At 54.6% G+C, this 16,729-nt stretch overlaps 7 protein-coding genes across 7 annotated transcripts; 2 read left to right on the top strand and 5 right to left on the bottom strand.

Moving 5' to 3' along the window:
- Nucleotides 1-113: 113 nt before the first annotated feature.
- WHR41_03429 (uncharacterized protein) lies at nt 114-2,200 on the bottom strand (the record flags this gene model as incomplete). The annotated part of the gene is made up of 5 exons (XM_069372035.1): nt 114-1,172; nt 1,224-1,531; nt 1,597-1,822; nt 1,875-2,031; nt 2,109-2,200. The coding sequence occupies 5 exons, from the start codon at nt 2,198-2,200 to the stop codon at nt 114-116; spliced, it is 1,842 nt and encodes a 613-aa protein (XP_069231068.1).
- Nucleotides 2,201-4,080: 1,880 nt separating this feature from the next.
- Nucleotides 4,081-6,130, top strand: WHR41_03428 (uncharacterized protein; the record flags this gene model as incomplete). Its single annotated transcript, XM_069372034.1, has 4 exons — nt 4,081-4,220; nt 4,274-4,494; nt 4,546-5,606; nt 5,657-6,130. The coding sequence occupies 4 exons, from the start codon at nt 4,081-4,083 to the stop codon at nt 6,128-6,130; spliced, it is 1,896 nt and encodes a 631-aa protein (XP_069231069.1).
- Nucleotides 6,131-6,307: 177 nt separating this feature from the next.
- Nucleotides 6,308-7,763, bottom strand: WHR41_03427 (uncharacterized protein; the record flags this gene model as incomplete). The annotated part of the gene is made up of 3 exons (XM_069372033.1): nt 7,303-7,763; nt 7,093-7,225; nt 6,308-7,032 (listed from the first exon to the last, which is right to left on the bottom strand). The coding sequence occupies exons 1-3, from the start codon at nt 7,741-7,743 to the stop codon at nt 6,308-6,310; spliced, it is 1,299 nt and encodes a 432-aa protein (XP_069231062.1). The 5' UTR covers nt 7,744-7,763.
- Nucleotides 7,764-8,003: 240 nt separating this feature from the next.
- On the bottom strand, nt 8,004-9,422 carry WHR41_03426 (uncharacterized protein). Its single transcript, XM_069372032.1, has 3 exons — nt 9,252-9,422; nt 8,907-9,190; nt 8,004-8,841 (listed from the first exon to the last, which is right to left on the bottom strand). Exons 1-3 carry the CDS (start codon nt 9,252-9,254, stop codon nt 8,817-8,819), a joined length of 312 nt encoding a protein of 103 aa, XP_069231063.1. The 5' UTR covers nt 9,255-9,422; the 3' UTR covers nt 8,004-8,816.
- A 270-nt stretch (nt 9,423-9,692) lies between these two features.
- On the top strand, nt 9,693-10,898 carry WHR41_03425 (uncharacterized protein; the record flags this gene model as incomplete). The annotated part of the gene is made up of 1 exon (XM_069372031.1): nt 9,693-10,898. The coding sequence occupies one exon, from the start codon at nt 9,693-9,695 to the stop codon at nt 10,896-10,898; it is 1,206 nt and encodes a 401-aa protein (XP_069231011.1).
- A 191-nt stretch (nt 10,899-11,089) lies between these two features.
- WHR41_03424 (uncharacterized protein) lies at nt 11,090-12,583 on the bottom strand (the record flags this gene model as incomplete). Its single annotated transcript, XM_069372030.1, has 1 exon — nt 11,090-12,583. One exon carries the CDS (start codon nt 12,581-12,583, stop codon nt 11,090-11,092), a length of 1,494 nt encoding a protein of 497 aa, XP_069231061.1.
- Nucleotides 12,584-12,864: 281 nt separating this feature from the next.
- Nucleotides 12,865-16,706, bottom strand: WHR41_03423 (uncharacterized protein). The gene is made up of 2 exons (XM_069372029.1): nt 13,735-16,706; nt 12,865-13,679 (listed from the first exon to the last, which is right to left on the bottom strand). The coding sequence occupies exons 1-2, from the start codon at nt 16,411-16,413 to the stop codon at nt 12,927-12,929; spliced, it is 3,432 nt and encodes a 1,143-aa protein (XP_069231066.1). The 5' UTR covers nt 16,414-16,706; the 3' UTR covers nt 12,865-12,926.
- Between the last annotated feature and the right edge of the window lie 23 nt (nt 16,707-16,729).

The raw sequence follows: 16,729 nt of genomic DNA, 5'->3' as shown, positions 1-16,729 counted from the left end.
ATCCGCATTTGCAAGAGATGGATTTCTGAGCGTTTATTTTCGGATTGTGACACCGCGAACACGAATTTGCATTTCGAGCATTCGACCGAGCGACGGATAATAACGACCAAGGACTACCTCGCAAACCTGAATTTTCTCTTCTGAGTCGTCGTCGTCTTCGAAATCTTTCCTCCGAGGTTACTCGAGACCATGATGCCGCCGGTTGGCGCTTTCGTGCTTCTTGCATTATAAGTGAACTTCCCACCTCCCGCGCTCGTCATAGCGATCGTCGTTCCAGCGTTCGGGTTCAGCAACTGGATCGACAACTTCGCGCTGCTGTCAACAACATTGCTATGCGCCGTGACAGAGATCGTGCCGCCCTGCTGCGTGGTAGTCGTGTAGCTGTCGATGACGACCGCGTCGTTCGCGTTTGGGTCACTAGAAACGACGACTGTATCGGAAGAATCCGTGCCTGTTGAGACGGACTTGACATTCAATTGGAAGGTGTAGCTTGTCGGGGCAGCGGCAGAAGGCACGGTGAGTGATGCCGTCGCAGCCGAGGCGCCGGTGAGCGTTATGGTGGGCCCGGAGACTTGAGTCCAGGAGTAGGTCAAGTCGCTGGGAGCCGGGTTAGGCGCGCCATCAGCCTTGCCGGCGAGTAACACCACGACGCCGGGGCGCGTGGAGACGTCCGGGCCCGCGTTGGCGGATATTGCTGCGGCCGGGTTGGAAGACGTGGGAGTAGTGCCTGTTCCTGTGCCCGTGGTGGAGCATGTGCTGAAAGGTGCGGGAGCATTGGCGTCCGGCCAGGGAGAGAGTTGGCCCCAGATGTTGCCGTCTTCGTCAGGGCCGAGGCCATCTCTTAGCTGCGTAAATTGGGAGAAGTCCAGTTTGCCGGGCTGCAAGCCGGGGACACCTGGTTCAGGGAAGATCCACTCGGTCACTGGCGCAACATACTGGCCCGCCGTAATTTGGCCGCCGTTGGTGGCCTTCGTCCCGCCGTTGGAGGTGACGCGGTATTCGCGGGAGTATTTGACAATGCTGGTGGAACCTGCGCGCCAAGTCCATTTGTTGCGAACACCTACTGGAGATGCGGAGCCGACTTGGACTTCGTTTAGCTTGCCTGTGCAAGGATCGATCTCCATACGAGAGATGATGACTTTGACAGAGGAATCGGACGTATATCCAATAAACTGAGCTCTTGTTAGTCCAGCTGCGGGCTGATGAGAACTTATTAATCATACCCTACTATCAGCGGGAGCAACATTGGCAGGATCCTGGTTGTCGAATGTACCAATGATGGCATCCTCCACTCGGATGTAAGCCGGAACACCAGTCGTCGTAATCTGGACGCTTGCCGCAACGATTGAATAGGCGATTATCTCAGACCCAGCTTGGATACCGGAGAACTCGATGTAGTCTCCAGGCAGGAACGGAGCCATAGTCAAAGGGTCGGGTGCGGCGAAGATAGTCTTGCCAGCAGGTCGGTTCGATGACGGACATTTAGGATCATCCGCTGATCTTGGAACGCACATTGGGAAGCCACTGAAGGCTGGTGACAAGAGTAATCAGTGATTGGAACGAGAATGGTAAAGGATACCGGTGCCAGTGCCTCACCTGAAATGCTTGGGTTCTGGTCATCGGCCGTGAAGTCAGGTCTGGCAGTGTATCCCGCGGAGTAGACAGCGTTTGGGTCATTGATCCTGACGATCTGACCGCTCTCAAGAGTTATCTTGCCATCAAAGCCCAAGGACTTGACGATTCCGCCATTGCTAGCTGCGAGGAGCTGCGAGACTTGAACGAGACCAGCGATCGCAACACCATCGACATAGTTGCCGAAGATCTGTGACGTTGTGAGTGACCATGAGACATGATGTGGAGCCTTAGAACTGTACCGAGATTTCGCTCCCGGAGTAACCCCCTGCCACAAACTCCTTAAAAGGAACCCACGCTGCAGGAAATTGAATTTGAAGGTTCTTGGGGATCGTAATGTCCAAGCCACCCACGGAGACCTTGCCTCCGGTATTGAACGCAGTTGAGTCAGCAGTTGCGCTGCGAGAGGTCAGCCTTTGCTCTCGTTCACAGTGCATTGCTGTAGGCCAGCATGCATTAGGGAGAGTTGAGCTTGCCCATCGAGGATATCATCGAGGGTGAAAGGCGAGACTACGGCGCAAACCAGATGAGGCAGAAACCCGGAAAGTGAGAGAAACAAGAGCAACATGCTCGAGAACAGTGTAGACCGTCACAACGAGAATGTTTTGAAGTCGAGTAGTCTTGAAAAAACTATGGAATGGATTCAGGTGTTTCGCGGCATCCTCTCTACTTAACATGCTCATTGGGCTGGCGGTCGCGAGCGCTCGAGCGAAGAGATCCGGAGCCCAGATTGCGACGGAAATAACATCGCGCGGATTGATACCTTGCTTGATCAATTCAGAGGATCTGCAATTGTTGAGGCTCTGTTAGGCGAGCGTCGGCAGGGCGTTTTGGCTGGCTGAACCTGGAGTGTGATGCCCACGTGTCTGCCATTAAAGTGTAACCCACGGTGTGGCATTCCAGTAACGGAAGCGTTCGTTGTCGCCCTCCCGCGAACACAATAGCGCATGACCACAATGAGGTCGATGCAGCCTCGGCAACCGTCAAGATCCGCGGATGCTTTGCCCATCGAGGCTCCCGACACCAAGCCGCTCTGCAATGCTTGGTTCGAAGGCCAAATGGCTACAAGCTCGCCATGCCACGACATGCCGCTGATCAAGCGAATTGGCGAAAGCGAGAATTCGTCGACGTTCTCGGAGCGGGTGAGTTTTGTGGCGTGTTTACTCGAGAGGTGAAGGCGTGAAGTCCAGACAAGAAGCGGGGAGCCAAGGCCTTCCAAGACATCCAGACTTGGCCTCACTACGCCAGCGTCCGTGCGCACCTGTGCCACCATTGCGGTTTGGGAGATCGACTGCTTGCAGCGGGTGGGGGCGGGCATTGGCGCGGATCGATCCCTCACCTCACTTCACTTGGGGCTGACAAGAACAAGCCTGGACCTCCACAAACTTACCCCCAGCCCGCCACACACTTCGTATCGTGCATACAAACTGCTCTTTGAACGAATAGATGCCGCCAGAGCTGCCTTTTTCACCACGTGGCCGGGAAACCACGTCCAAGAGCGCCAAAGACGGCCTAAGGCGAAGCCTCAAGGTGGCCCGGGGGCTTGGGCATTTGCTTGCACAGCGGAGAAGCATTATTGGCCGATTACCAATTTGTCATGGAGAACAATCCACTGCTCTTCGAGTTGTGAGTGAGACTAAGGCAACAGGATGCGACGTTTGGAGATTTCGCCTGCCTATTTAACAATGTGCACATGGGTTAGATGCCAACCCACTGTCCGGACACAGGTCGAGCTGGGCTGGTCGCACCCACCGCCAAGGTAAGCATTGCGACTCGCGTCAATAGTCTGTCACGCGGTTGTCAAATGAGTCGGTCTGCCCGACGCTCTTGACTCCGCCCGAGAACCCGGGAGCCCCATCTGTGAAGTCCGAGAACTACGTTCAAGCAATTGCCAAGGACGATCCCGAAGCTTTCGGCAGAAATAAGCGCAAAGACATCATGATACTAGAGCAAAGATGACCTGCAGCTTGGTGAGTGTTCGCGATTCTCTCGCCACCCTGACTTGTCGCTAACGTCCAGACTCATCAGGCGACATTCTATTTTCAGCTCAACTATCGATTCTCCCCACTTATGTGCATCTCTTGAGCTGCCATTACAAGGGTATACCTGACGTTCAGGATCTCCGGTTGTTGGATCCATGGTATGGAGCGGAATCTGGGTTCTACTGTCTTCCGCCACCAGGTCTGGCTCCTGATCTGCCTCACAGCTTGGTTCACTCCAGCTTCTGGGCCGATCGATTTTCGCTTGGCTATAGCCAAAGAGGAAATTACACACCAAGTGTCACTGCTCTTCGAACAGTGAAGCTCGCTCTATCGATCGCTTTTCTCGTAGGGATATATGTCCTCTTTCTACCCATCGACATAAGAAGTGCTTGGTTGAACACATCCGTCATTCTCCTCAACCGAGGAGCTCAGAACTTTGTCAAGTCTGGCCACCTCATGAGCAGTCATGCCTATTTCTTGTTCAAACTTCTACACGGCAGTTCTCCTGGTTGCTCGGCTTGTCGCGGGCAAAGATTGGGACAGCCCGCCGTACAAATACTTGTATCAATTTCCCTTGCCAATCGCGCCGATCAAGAAGCCTTTGACGTGAGGACCTGCACTAATTCCGCTTGTGTAGATCTATCTGCTGATTGAACAAGGTCCTTTGACTACAAGGATGGTCCTTCCATTGACTACTATGAGATTGACATCAAACCCTTCGAACAGCAAGTCTATCCTAATCTTGGCAAGACTCGCCTTGTCGGATATGATGGCCAAGCTCCTGGTCCGACCTTCAAGATGAAGAAGGGCCGAGAAGCTGTGGTGCGCTTCATCAATCACGGAGATCGTGCCAACTCTGTTCATCTGCACGGCTCGTATTGTAAGCACGTCAACTTACCTTTTTGACCGTCGCTAACATGATCGACTACAGCCAGGGCCCCATTTGATGGCTGGGCTGAAGATACCACTGAAGTCAATTCCTACAAGGACTACTATTACCCCAACGCGCAGGCAGCTCGAACTCTGTGGTACCACGATCATGCAATCGACCACACCGCCGAAAATGCGTATATGGGCCAGGCGGGGTTCTACATCCTCCACGATGATGAAGAAGAGAACATTCCTGGCTTGCCGCAAGGCAACTATGATTTTCCACTGGCATTGACGTCAAAGCGCTATAATACCGACGGATCCCTATGGAGCCCGGAAGTCAACCACGAGACCACTAACTTGTTCGGCGACGTAATCCATGTCAATGGCCAGCCCTGGCCTTATTTCAAAGTGGAGCCTCGCAAGTACCGCTTCCGTTTCTTGGATGCATCTATTAGCAGGTCTTTCCAACTGTACTTCGAACCCTCTGGCAAGACCGGCACCCGGGCTCCTTTCAAGGTTGTAGGCTCCGACGCCGGCTTGTTACTGAACCCGGTTGACTCCACCCAGCTCGACATCTCCATGGCTGAGAGATGGGAGATCGTGATGGATTTCACAGCGTACAAAGGCCAGAATGTGACGCTACGCAGCAACCAGAAGGTGGCAGACAACGATATATACCTCCACACTGATAAGGTGATGCGGTTTGTGGTCGGGGACAGCGCCAGTGGCACACCCAACATCGGGGAACTCCCCGCTAAGCTCCGTGACGTGCCCTTCCCGCCCTCTCATACGACGGTCGAGCACTCATTCGAATTCCAGAGGCAAGGTGGAGAGTGGAAGGTCAACGGCGTGTCCTGGGCAGACGGCCCGGATGAGAGAGTCCTTGCGAAACCACAACGTGGAGCAGTTGAGAACTGGATCTTGAAGAACGGAGCTGGTGGCTGGACTCACCCTGTCCACATTCATTTGATCGACTTTCAAATTGTGAGCCGCACAGGCGGCAGCCGAGGTGGTGTCCTGCCCTATGAGAAGGTAGCCTTGAAGGACGTTGTTTGGCTGAACACAAATGAACAAGTCAACGTCGTCGCCCGCTACGCACCTTGGGATGGCCTGTACATGGTAATTTATGCTTAGCCTTTCGCTGCGATCGCTTGCTGACATGATCTTAGTTTCACTGCCACAACCTCATTCACGAGGATCACGAAATGATGGCCGCATTCAACGTCACCGCCTTGAGTGACCTGGGTTACGACGAGAAGACGAGCTTCATCGACCCTATGGAAGCTCAATATCGTTCCAAAGCCTTTTCGCAGAGCGACCTCGACAACCGCAGCGGCGACTTCTCAGATTCTGCAATCTCAGACAAGTGCAGCTTCTTCAATGGTAAGGTCGCATACAAGAACGTTCTCGCAGTCGAGACAGCTCTCGAGAAGTATTGGTCGACCAAGGGCAGCAACACTGCGACGACACTCCTGACCACCACCAAGTCTTCGAGCGGCTCTGGCAAGTCAGCTGCGACTGGCAGTTCGGCAACGGGAAGCAAGACGGAGGACTCGAGCACACCGGCCGCGGCAGCTAAGGCAACGTCTGGTAGCGCGAGCGCTTCTTCATCTGCTTCTGCTTCTGCTTCTGCTTCTGCTTGAACGACTTTGACGATTAGTGTTACGGATTTATGACTTTCCAGATTCCTTTGCTCCTTCCTTTTCCGATATATGAGTCACTCCCCTTTTCACACACTGCACCACAAGGTCAAGGACGATCTTCACACTTCCCTATGATCCAGCCATCGCCTCGCGAGACACGTATTCGATGATGAGACCCTACAACCTCGCCTCCCTCATTCTCCTTAAATCCATCAACCACCCAACCACAACCCCAGCGCACTCCTCCACTTTCTCATGACAAAGTGAGTGCGTCACCCCATGCAGAACCGTGAGCTTGTTCCTTCCATGCAAGCCCTTGACAATTTCCTCTAGCATTCCCAGAGGCACAGCCAGCGGCCTCTTCGGGACGACAAAGTTCATCGGGGCCTTCACATCGCCCAAGCGATCGAAGCACTGCAGAGCCGTTTCTTGATCGTAATAAAGCGCCCACTCGAGCCTCGGATGCGCAATCAGCTTCCCATCGGGCGAGAGCCCGTGCTCGGCGTAAAGCTGCTTCACGCGGGGGTCCCAACCCTTGGTGCGGCGATTGACATCCAGTGAAGCGCGTAGAGAGGCGGTGTCTTGGTGGTGAAACGGAAAGCCGAAAGCGAGCCTGTCCTTTGGGATCTTGAAGAACGCGGTCCCGATATCGCCGGGCGGGATGATTGCAGGATCGAATAAGGTGAGGCTGGCGAACAGGTCAGGAGCGTGCGCGGCGATGAGGAGGGCCGACTGTGCGCCCATGCTGTGGGCTAGAACGTGCAGATTTCGGCGCGCGGGCTGTATATTGCTGGGTTGCAGTTTGCGTGGAGGGAGTTGTGAGGGGAGAGACTGTCCTGGGTGAAGAGGGAGGTAAAGGGTCAAGAAAAGGAGGAGGTCGCGGGCGATGTCTTTGCAATTGCCTGAATTGGGTCTCATTAGCGGTTGATGTGAGAGAAAAAGTAAGGGATCAGGAGGCATACCGTAAAGGTAGCTTGGCAGATTGACCATTGCGGTCTGTCCAGATGAAGGCATACTGACGCTCCAGATCTCGGCGATTTTAAATCCTGAGCAATGTGTTTCAGTGAGGATCGATTCGATCATCGGCTCGAATGTCTGAGGAACTCTAGCGTCAGTGTCCTGCAAAGAACCACTCCACGAGACCATGTCCGCAGAGATGCAATGTAACATACCTCTGTCGGCACATGCATGCCCGGCATCACAACTAGCGTCAAGCCTCCCTCCCCGGTCTTCGGCGGAGCATATCGTTTGACTGCAAATCGCGGCGGCGGCGGAACTTCTTCATCGCTGTCTTGATAATTTTCGTCGAATATATGATGTTCATGCTCTGGACCTCGACTGTGCGCGCTTTCGGATTGGTAACAAGTATGAAGCGCATCGTTGTCGGGGATTCCTGCTGGATCGTCGTGGAACCTGTAGGAGGGCCAACAAGTGGGATTCACACGATTCGTTGTGCCGAGAAAGGTGTGTGTTGTTACTACCCACGAGTCGCCGTGGATTTGGGGCCCGATCTGTGCTCGGGCATTGTCGTGGGACGAGTCGCTCGATTGTGGCGGTAAAGATATCGGATGGAGGACTGGGCGAGAGTAGCGTCGAGATTTCTCGAACGACATAGTTATCGTGAATAAGTTCTCGCAGACATCTCTTGAAAACAATTCTGCCTGACGGTATTTGTTGGGATTTATTGATTCTTAAACGATTGGCGTCAGATCTGATCGTGAGTCCCGAACCGTGTTGTGGAGCCTAGTTTCGCCGTTAGGAGCAGGGATCAACTATGCAATTGCTCCTTCGGGAACTCGCCATTACGACGCCGATACTGCAAGACTGCAGGGAGTGACGTTTACTGCTGCTTGAAATCTTGAAGCAATCAATGATGAACGGACATTGTGGGTTTTGAGCTCTGCTAGACAACGAAGATCAGGCAGCAGACCCCTCGACGAGAGCCGTAAAGAGGTAATAAGCAGAAGTCCGGCTCAGAGAACCTGACTCCCTGGGCCGTGATTGCATGCAGCGAGAAACAAAAACGTCTATAGAAACAGCCCCAAACATAGAACCACAAGGTCGGAGACCTGCTGATGAATCCGAAGAAGAATGTAGGATAGCTCTAAAATCAAATGATTCGGCGCGGTGGTTGTTGGGCTACGCGGAGATAGTAAGAGAGTTGAGCATACAGTTATGTGTAGCATTAAGCCATCGCATCAAAGGTGTGAGCCGAAGCGGTGTCGGGCGTCTCAAGATCAAAAGATCTCGTGCAGCTTGAAGCACTCGGGTAAGCGGAAGCTTTAAAAGGTCTGCAATGTGCGGAGCGCTGCCAAACTTCCGGCCACAAGTCCAATTGCGATGGCAACGTATGGATAATTGCGATAGCCTGTAGCGAAAAGACTGCTGGATTGCCGAAGCCCGCGATGCCCTGCTCAGGATTTCGAAGCTACTCACGTTTCCTCGTGCATGCTTGCGTGAGCTTGTTGCTAGTGGAAAAGAATGTGCGCCGCAGTATGGGGGCTGAGAGTGGAGACCGTTGTTCACACAGGTATTGTAAGTACAGTTGGTGTGGAATAATACAGGACAGCACCATGCTCAGGCGTGCCTCACGAAGCCAACGTTCATCCTCCTATTGCGCTTTTGTAATTATGCTGGTATAACATCGCGTTCTTCGGTATCGTACAAACGAATCCTCGCATCCATCTTACTCGTTGATCTTGGCCAGGAGCCTGCATGTTCGTTAGCTTTGCGGTCCCGGCTACCCTTGCCCTGTACATGCGGGGATTGTACATACTCGTGGTCCCTGAACAGACTGTATTCCTCCTCGCCGACCTTGATGGGGCTGCCACCGAACTGAGGAATGAGGACCTTGTCGCCGGCCTGGACGCCCAGGGGTATCCGCTTGCCGTCCTTGTCCTGGAGGCCGGGGCCGACGGCGAGGACCTTGGCCTCGTTGAGCTCCTTGACGGCGCTGTCGGGGAGGAAGATGCCAGAGGAGGTCTTGGTCTCGGCCTTCATGCGCTGCACCAGAACGCGGTCGAGGAGGGGTGCGAGGGACTTGATGTTCTTGAGCATGGACTGATGCAGGTTAGTAAGGCGGCCGACAGCGGAGGCGGGAGTGGTTGCGGAGGTGAAGTACCATTGTGGCGGGTGGAGATGAGGGTGTCGGTAGAGGTGAGGAGGAGATGGACAAGCTGGTGGTGTCGTTGTCGATGGAGATGCGAGAGGTGGTGTGGAGGGTGGAGGTGGAGATGGCGGTTGGGTGTGATTATTAGAAGACGCGCGATGCTCCTTACGCCGCGGAATTTTCTCGAAGACGCCTCGGGGTCGAGACGCAGCTCGAGCTGGCTGACGAGCAGAAAGTTTGTGGTTCTTGGCCAACGCGTTGAGGCCACGAAGAAAGCACGGAAGGCCACATACTTTTGCAACAGCGGTTGCGGCCCAAGCTCCAGCTGCTTCCGAGGCACGCGAAGCTGCCGCGTCGCATCCTCCTCCAACACCAACCACAGCACTAACCTCACTTCCGACTGCACGCGCTGCACGTGACCATTCCTTAGGCCCTCCCACCGAGCCACGGCACATGGCCTCGACGAAAGCAGATCAACCACGGTTGGAGCTGAAATTTCTGGCCAGCACCGATGTCAATGAACAAACAGCTGCAGACGGGCCACAATCTGCCGAACCGGGCGAGTATGAAGGCAATTTCTTCAAAGAAGCCCAATTCAGCTCCGACGGCACCTGCATTGTCAGTCTGAATGCTGATAATGCGCTCCGCACATTCCGCTTGCCCCAAGATCTTCTTGACGACATCGGAAAACCACATGCCCTCTCTCCTTGGTCAGTCCTGAAGTCTCCCACTAACGTCCAGAGCTACGCTCTTCCACCCTGCTTCGATTCGCGGAAGCCCCACCTTGCCCAAGTTCTCTCTGCGCCGAGGGAGCAGCCCTTGCGTCTCAGTAGCGCTCTTGACGCGTCCGTTACCCTCGCTAAATATCCCTACATTAACCCAAACAACGAAGCTTTCCAGTCCCCAAACAGCCTGCTCTTCTCCGGGAACGGCGACAGATTCATCGCCGGCAGTCAAGGCAAGATTGCCATCTTCGAGACTGCATCCCCATTACGCCGGCCTCTCCTGGAGCACCGCACCAATCCTCTTGACCCTCATTTGGCATACACAAGCATGCGAGACAAGGGTATCATCATGTCGCTAGCAATGTCTAGCCAAGATGTACTGGCAGCAGGCAGTACAAATCGCACAGTCGGCCTCTTCCCTGCATCCGGCTACGGCGCCTGCGAAACCGCTTTCTCCGTTGCACCTGACCCCAGCGACCCGGACGCTGCTGCGCTCCACGGCACAGGAATCACATCTCTAGCCTGGAGCGCTGACGGCACATACCTGCTTGTCGCCGAACGCCAGAGCGATGGCATTCATGTCTACGACGTCCGTTACCAACGCAACCGGGTTGCCTGGCTGTCTGGTCGAAATGCTCGCACTCCGCAGCGCCTGGGGATATCGACTGTGCGCAGACCCACTCACTTCGAAGTCTGGGCTGGAGGTGTTGATGGCGTTATTCGGATGTGGAAGGATCCAGGACTCTACGGAGGATTTCAGGAGCCCACCGCGGAGTTTCCAGAATCGCATGGCGATGCAATCTCGAGCGTCGCTTGGCACCCAAGTGGTGCCGCCATGGTCAGCTGTTCCGGGCAGAGACATACCGTTAATGATGATGGCAATGACGACCTCCTGCGCAAAGCGGACAACAGTCTCAAGGTTTGGAGTATTTGAGTGCTGATAGTTGCATTGCAATCCCTCGCCTTTGGATCATACGGCTTGCTTACGAATGGATACGTGGTCCAGAAACATTGCACCAATACGTGGGAATCTTTCACGAATAATAAAGCTCCGCACGGTGAAACATGTTTGGGGCGATGAGGAATTCTGTCCATAGCCCACGAAACACATGATACCTTATCCAATCACCTCCAATTCACGCGGTGAGCTTTAGGAGGTTCCGGCATGATGTCCCATCCAACCCTGAAGCCCTCAACAGCAGCCGAATGCCTGACAGCTTTCAGCTCCCCAAATCCACTATCCCTCGTCTCCATAAACTGCTCGATATATTCCGCGCCATCACTCTTTACCTCAATCCCACTATTCCCCTCATATTGGCCTAAACTCCTCAAATATTTCATGACTCCCGCCAGACTGACATCAACATCATACGCTCCACCCTCTGTCGCGCGCTTGTACACAGCAGCCATGATTCCAAACGCCAGAAGATATCCTCCCCCGTGATCGAGCGCCTGACAAGGCATTGGCTTCGCCGCCTGCCCGCCGCGTTGATGCTCCGCCTCCGAAACATTCATCCCCGAACAAGTCTGCACGATCGAGTCGAAACCTCTCCTTCCCGCCCACGGGCCCCGATCTCCGAATGCAGACATGCTCGCCACGATCAGATCTGGATTCAGCTCACGAAGCGTGTCCTTGCCGAGCCCCAACCCCTCTAGCGCGCCTGGCCTGAAGCCTTGCAGAAAAACGTCTGCGTCACGGAGAAGCTCGAGCAGCTTCTTCTTGCCTTCCGAGTCCTTCGCATCAAGCGATGCAATGCGTTTCCCACGCGAGAAATCCCGATCGATAGCAGGAAGGTAAGGAAGACTCGGGCTGACAACCCAGACAACATCCGCACCATGTGCAGCGAGAGTTCTGCCAGCGACAGGTGCAGCGATCACGCGAGTCATCTCGACGACCCTCAATCCCTCCAGACACCTGTCTGCAGGCCGCAGAGTCTTCGGGAGCCTAGGCAGCCCAGCCCGTCTTACAGAAACAGGCACATTCGCCACAGCCCGGGCCTGCGGCATGGCATCCCACTCCTCGTAAGACCGCAACGCTGCAATAACAACCTTGCTCTGCACTGCCGCCTCTTCGAGCTCCACTGCTGACCAAGCTCTGACCTTCTCCTGCACATCCTCCCTCGTCGCCACGCCTGGTTCCAAACCCAGCAACCTCAACGCGCCATCGCGGTGATTTGGAAACCCATCGTGAATCCTCACGTAGCCATCCTGAGCCTCGTGCAAACCGCCGATGACTGTTCTCGACGCAGAGTCGTACTCCTGACCGTCGACGACGTGGAAACGCTCGGACATGAACTCCACGACTGCATGGCGGAGCGGGACAATCACTTTCGGCACTTCAGATTGCTGGTTCCTTGCGGCACCAATAAGTGCAGCAGCCAGAGCAGAGAGGCCGATGGAAGTTTGGGCGAGATGGCCGATTTTGAAGGATGAGGGGAGGGCTGGTTTGTCTGCGTCGGGAAGGGAAAGGGAGGATAGGGCGGAAGAGGGAAGGCCTAGAGCATCCCATAGGGAGTTGATGGAATTGATTGTCTTGTAATTTGATCGGTCTGGGAGAGTGGCGTTGTCCTGGCTGCCGGAGGTGCCTTCACGACCAGAAAGATGTCGATGGACGGACATGGCGATTGGACACAGACCCTATTGACGCAACGGGCATTGAACTCGCTTCGGCTATAATGAATAACACGGACGAGCTGACGTGAGGTAATAATACATGAATCCAACAAGGTGGCTACCTGGGATGCATGGATGACTCCTCATCTTCTGAAGTCGATACCGAATGATCTCCAATGCGCCCCGTTTATCCCCGCATCTTCGACCCCGACCCCACTTTGTTCTCACTACTTATTACAGTGACCAAAGCTACCTTATAACCTTATGCTTACGAGCAGAGGCATACGTACGCCCGCATGTTTTTTATGCGCATACAATCGTATCTATGGGCGCTTCATCTATCACCAATTTAGTGTATCCTTCTCAGCCCCTCCACAATACCTCTGACCTCCTCAGCCTCCACCGGCAACCCTTCAACAACCCTTTCTTGCTTTTCCACATCCAAATCCAAGAACGCCTCCACGAGCTCACCATCGACGAATCTGACAGGCCCCTCATCGCTCATGTCCCTAACAGCCGACCTGAAGCCCCTAAACTTGTTGAACTCCACGTGCCCCGGGCTCTTCACCATCTCCGCCATCTTGCCTTGTAACCTCATGAGCAGATCCTGCCTCTCGGAAGCGATAAGCGCGAACAAGTAGATACTACCATCCACTGTGGCCAGGAACGCGCGCGGGATGACGGTAGCGTTGGGCGTGGGCTGGACATCAATTCTACGAATGCGATTAACCATTTCGCCCAGCTGAAATTCGCTGGTCACGCGCAAGCGGCGCTTGTCCTCCTCGGCATAGCTTGTGACGTCGCGCTCGAGGACAACCAGGTTGCCCTCGGCATCGGCTTCGAGGTAGGTGTTGGGCGCGACAGAAGCGATGGCTGTGCCCCAGAGGGTTTCAAAGTGGCGGGCGACTTCGGAGAGGGAGTCGGGCAGGCCGGCGCGGCCTTGCTTGTATTCGACGAGGGAGACGGACTTCATAAGGTCGGTGACGGCGATGATGTTGTTTGTCACAGTGATGTCGATGGGTGCGGTAGCGGTGCGGTACGAGGCCTTTTTCGAGAGGAAGGGAGACGAAGGGGTTTCATACTCGAAGCCGTAGATGATGACCTGGGAGGGGTGTCAATGTGTTGCTAGTTGTATACGCGCGAAGCATGGCACTTACGGTTTTGGTGAGAGCGGCGACAATCTTGCCTTGACATGAGCTCAAGCAACGACATACTCCTTTGAGCGCTTGCTCGGCGATCAGTTTCAGCTGCCTGCTCTCTGTGACTTCAAATACCATAATTCTCCCGCGGGCGGTATCGGGCGAATCCTCGTCCAGGTAAGCCGTCCCAACCACGAACCTCTCTGCTAAACCTCCCGCTCCATCGTCAAGCTCGCACCTGATACAGCTCTCGATGAGCTCATCTGGGTTCAAAGCGAAAGTGTGTAGCTCCTGAAACACCACCTCATCCACGAGCTTGAAATGAGATTCCACTTCCTCTACACCAGCACGGAGAACACGTTTGATCGTTCCCAGACCGAACGCTTTCAGACTGGCGCTATACGCGATTCGACGGACAGTCTCGTGTACAGGGAGGGTTTCCACGTGCGTTGTCCTCTCCTGGTCTACCACAGCCAACTTCAGTTCGCCAGTTTCCGCTGTGGCGATTGCAATCGCTCCAGGGTATGCCGCACTGTCAAAAGGAGATACGCATGTTGCATCCTCGGCCGTCACCGCGCTGTAGACTATCCTGCCTTCGCTGCTGTAGATCAAAGATGGATGTTCGCAGATGGCAAGGACGTTCTCCAAGCCATCGCCGCGTGATAATGTAGTGAAGTTTGCTTGCTGTGTGCCAAGTATGATGCTCTTGCGCGAGGAGAAGGGCTTTGCTTGCGACTCGATGGAGTATGTGACCACGTTACCGTCCGCAAGACCGACAAACAGGGTTGGCGGGCTGTTGGGTAGAATGTTGGCGATGGCTAATGAGCGAGGCACAGCTAGAGCGTCATCCTCCGCTACTTGCTCGGTGGCGATCGACTGCAGGGTGTGTACGTCTAGGAAGGCAACTTTGCTGTCCTTCCAGAAGCCAACCACGCACATATTCTGCAGTGTTGGGCTCAGAGCGACGCAAGAGACTTGCTCGCTGTTACCGAAGTTGCGCTCTGATTTGACACTAACGCCGCTGCCTGACACGTCCAAGACAATGAGTGTAGCGCCTTTGAGCGAAATCACGATGGTTTCAAGACTTGCTGCAACAGATGTGATCGAGGTGCCTTCGGGTGATCGCCAGGTGTCCGTGACCATGCCAGACTCAGCATCCGTCAGTATGGCTGCAGAACTCGTGACCTGCACAACTCTACCATCTGCAAGATTGCCAGCGTACAGCGTGGGCTCAGTCAAATTAAAGCCTTGAAACTCGTCTACTTCCTCGACCTGGCCCTCATTGTCAAACACAAAAGTCCTTGTGTGGCTGACAAAGCTCACGACTAAAGTGTTCGCCTGGTCGGTCGGAGCAGTGCTACTCCTCAGACTGAAAAGAGCGGAGATCGGAGCGCCCATTTCACCGATGCTACCAAGGTCCTCCAAGCCAACACCAGATCGAACGCTACGAAGGCTGCCGTCTTTGAAGGCGCCAGAGCCGGTGACAATCCTAGCCTGGCCGCTAGAGAACTCGTTGACAGGGGCTTCGGATGACCGGTTGCCCATGTCCATGACAGAGAAGTCAAGAATAGGCGCAATGTTCGGCAGAGTTTGCAGAACATCGAGCCCACGCTCTCTGACCTGAACAACCTGACTGTTGCCCTGATTGCTGCCGACAAAGATTCGACCTTCATCCAGATAAATAAGTGTGGCTGCTCGTGATGTTTCGCCGAGAACATCGATCTGATGCCCAGCGTACTCGCCTTCTGCATTTTGCTTGATGAAGAGCAGGTACAGCTTTCCGTAATCGTCAGCCAATGCGTATCGCTGGTCGTCGATAGCACACCAGGAGACAAAGACAGTTGCCTCGTCCAGCGGTTTTGTCTTGATGACCTTGTAGTCCCACTCATCCACATAGCTGACACTCGTCTCGCCTACAACCATGAAACCATACATCGGTTCTGGTAGAGGAATCAAATGACTCGCGCCCAGCTCTATCTCTCCTTGCACATCTCGACCTTTTTCCAGCTCGGCAGTCGCCGGCTCGTCCTGAGGCCTCAGCGAAGGTGTGAAATCCAGCTCTCGGACCTTGATGTGTAATTTTTGCTGAGAGTCCATCTCGAGCAGGGCAAGCTCAGGATTCGGCAGCTTGGGCCCGGCCTGCCTCTTGTGTATGAAGCACGTGTCCCGCACATGAAGCTCAGGTACGCGCACAGGTATGGGATCCCCAAGCTGCCCGATTTCAGTTTCTGGAGCCTTCCTCTTTCCTTTCCCAGCGTTTCCTATTGGAAGCACGTTGATCACGCCCTCGTAGCACTCCAAAGTCAAGAACCGTTGGCTTGGGTCGATGTGGACTCTGTCGCCCGTCTGACTGTCTCTCGCTGCTTTCTCGCCAACATCGACATAGCTCTTCTCCGTGCGCAGCTGCCGTGTCGCGGCGTCCCAGCTGAGAGTGAAATAGTGGTATCGGTCTGTTCCCACGAAAAGGTGTTCCGTCTGCGATGCACCAGCGCGAAGCTTGTGCAGTAGCATGACTCTTCCATACAGGGTCTTGGAGTATTGGAGGGAGAGCTGCTCGGGAGCCTGCGGGTTGGGCGAATAGATGTCCAGGCGATTCGCCTTCGCTACGACGAGGTCGTCGCTGTCGGGAGCGAGGAAAGAGAGCTTGACCGCATGCCGGACGCCCGATGGACGGTGTATTGGGGCGATGTACGCCATGGCGGATTAAGCGTGCGTGTATGAGGTCCCGTGGGTGTACGTCCGAGTTGCTGGCGGGATGTTTGACGTCTGCTGGCGTCGGCGGTCGGATTTAAGATGGCGATAGCATCGAAGTAGTGCTTGCTGTCCTGGTGGTGGATTGGCGAGCAGGCTGGTGTGGGTAGCAATCAGTTTTTGAAAGTAATAGCCATCGAACACAGACTGTTCGGGCGTCCGTCTGCGTACTTGACGACCAGAGCTGCAGTGGTATTGTTCGAGAGGGACCAGTGGATTCATCAATGATGCGCGCGTTATCGATTCGACATCAGCCCGCCCA

Source organism: Cladosporium halotolerans (genome assembly GCF_011745625.1).
Source record: "Cladosporium halotolerans strain TM138-S3 chromosome Unknown Sca8, whole genome shotgun sequence".
NCBI classification, from domain to species: Eukaryota; Fungi; Ascomycota; class Dothideomycetes; order Cladosporiales; family Cladosporiaceae; genus Cladosporium; species Cladosporium halotolerans.
Note: the sequence above shows the minus strand (reverse complement) of the source record. Positions and strands in the feature narration are given on the sequence as shown.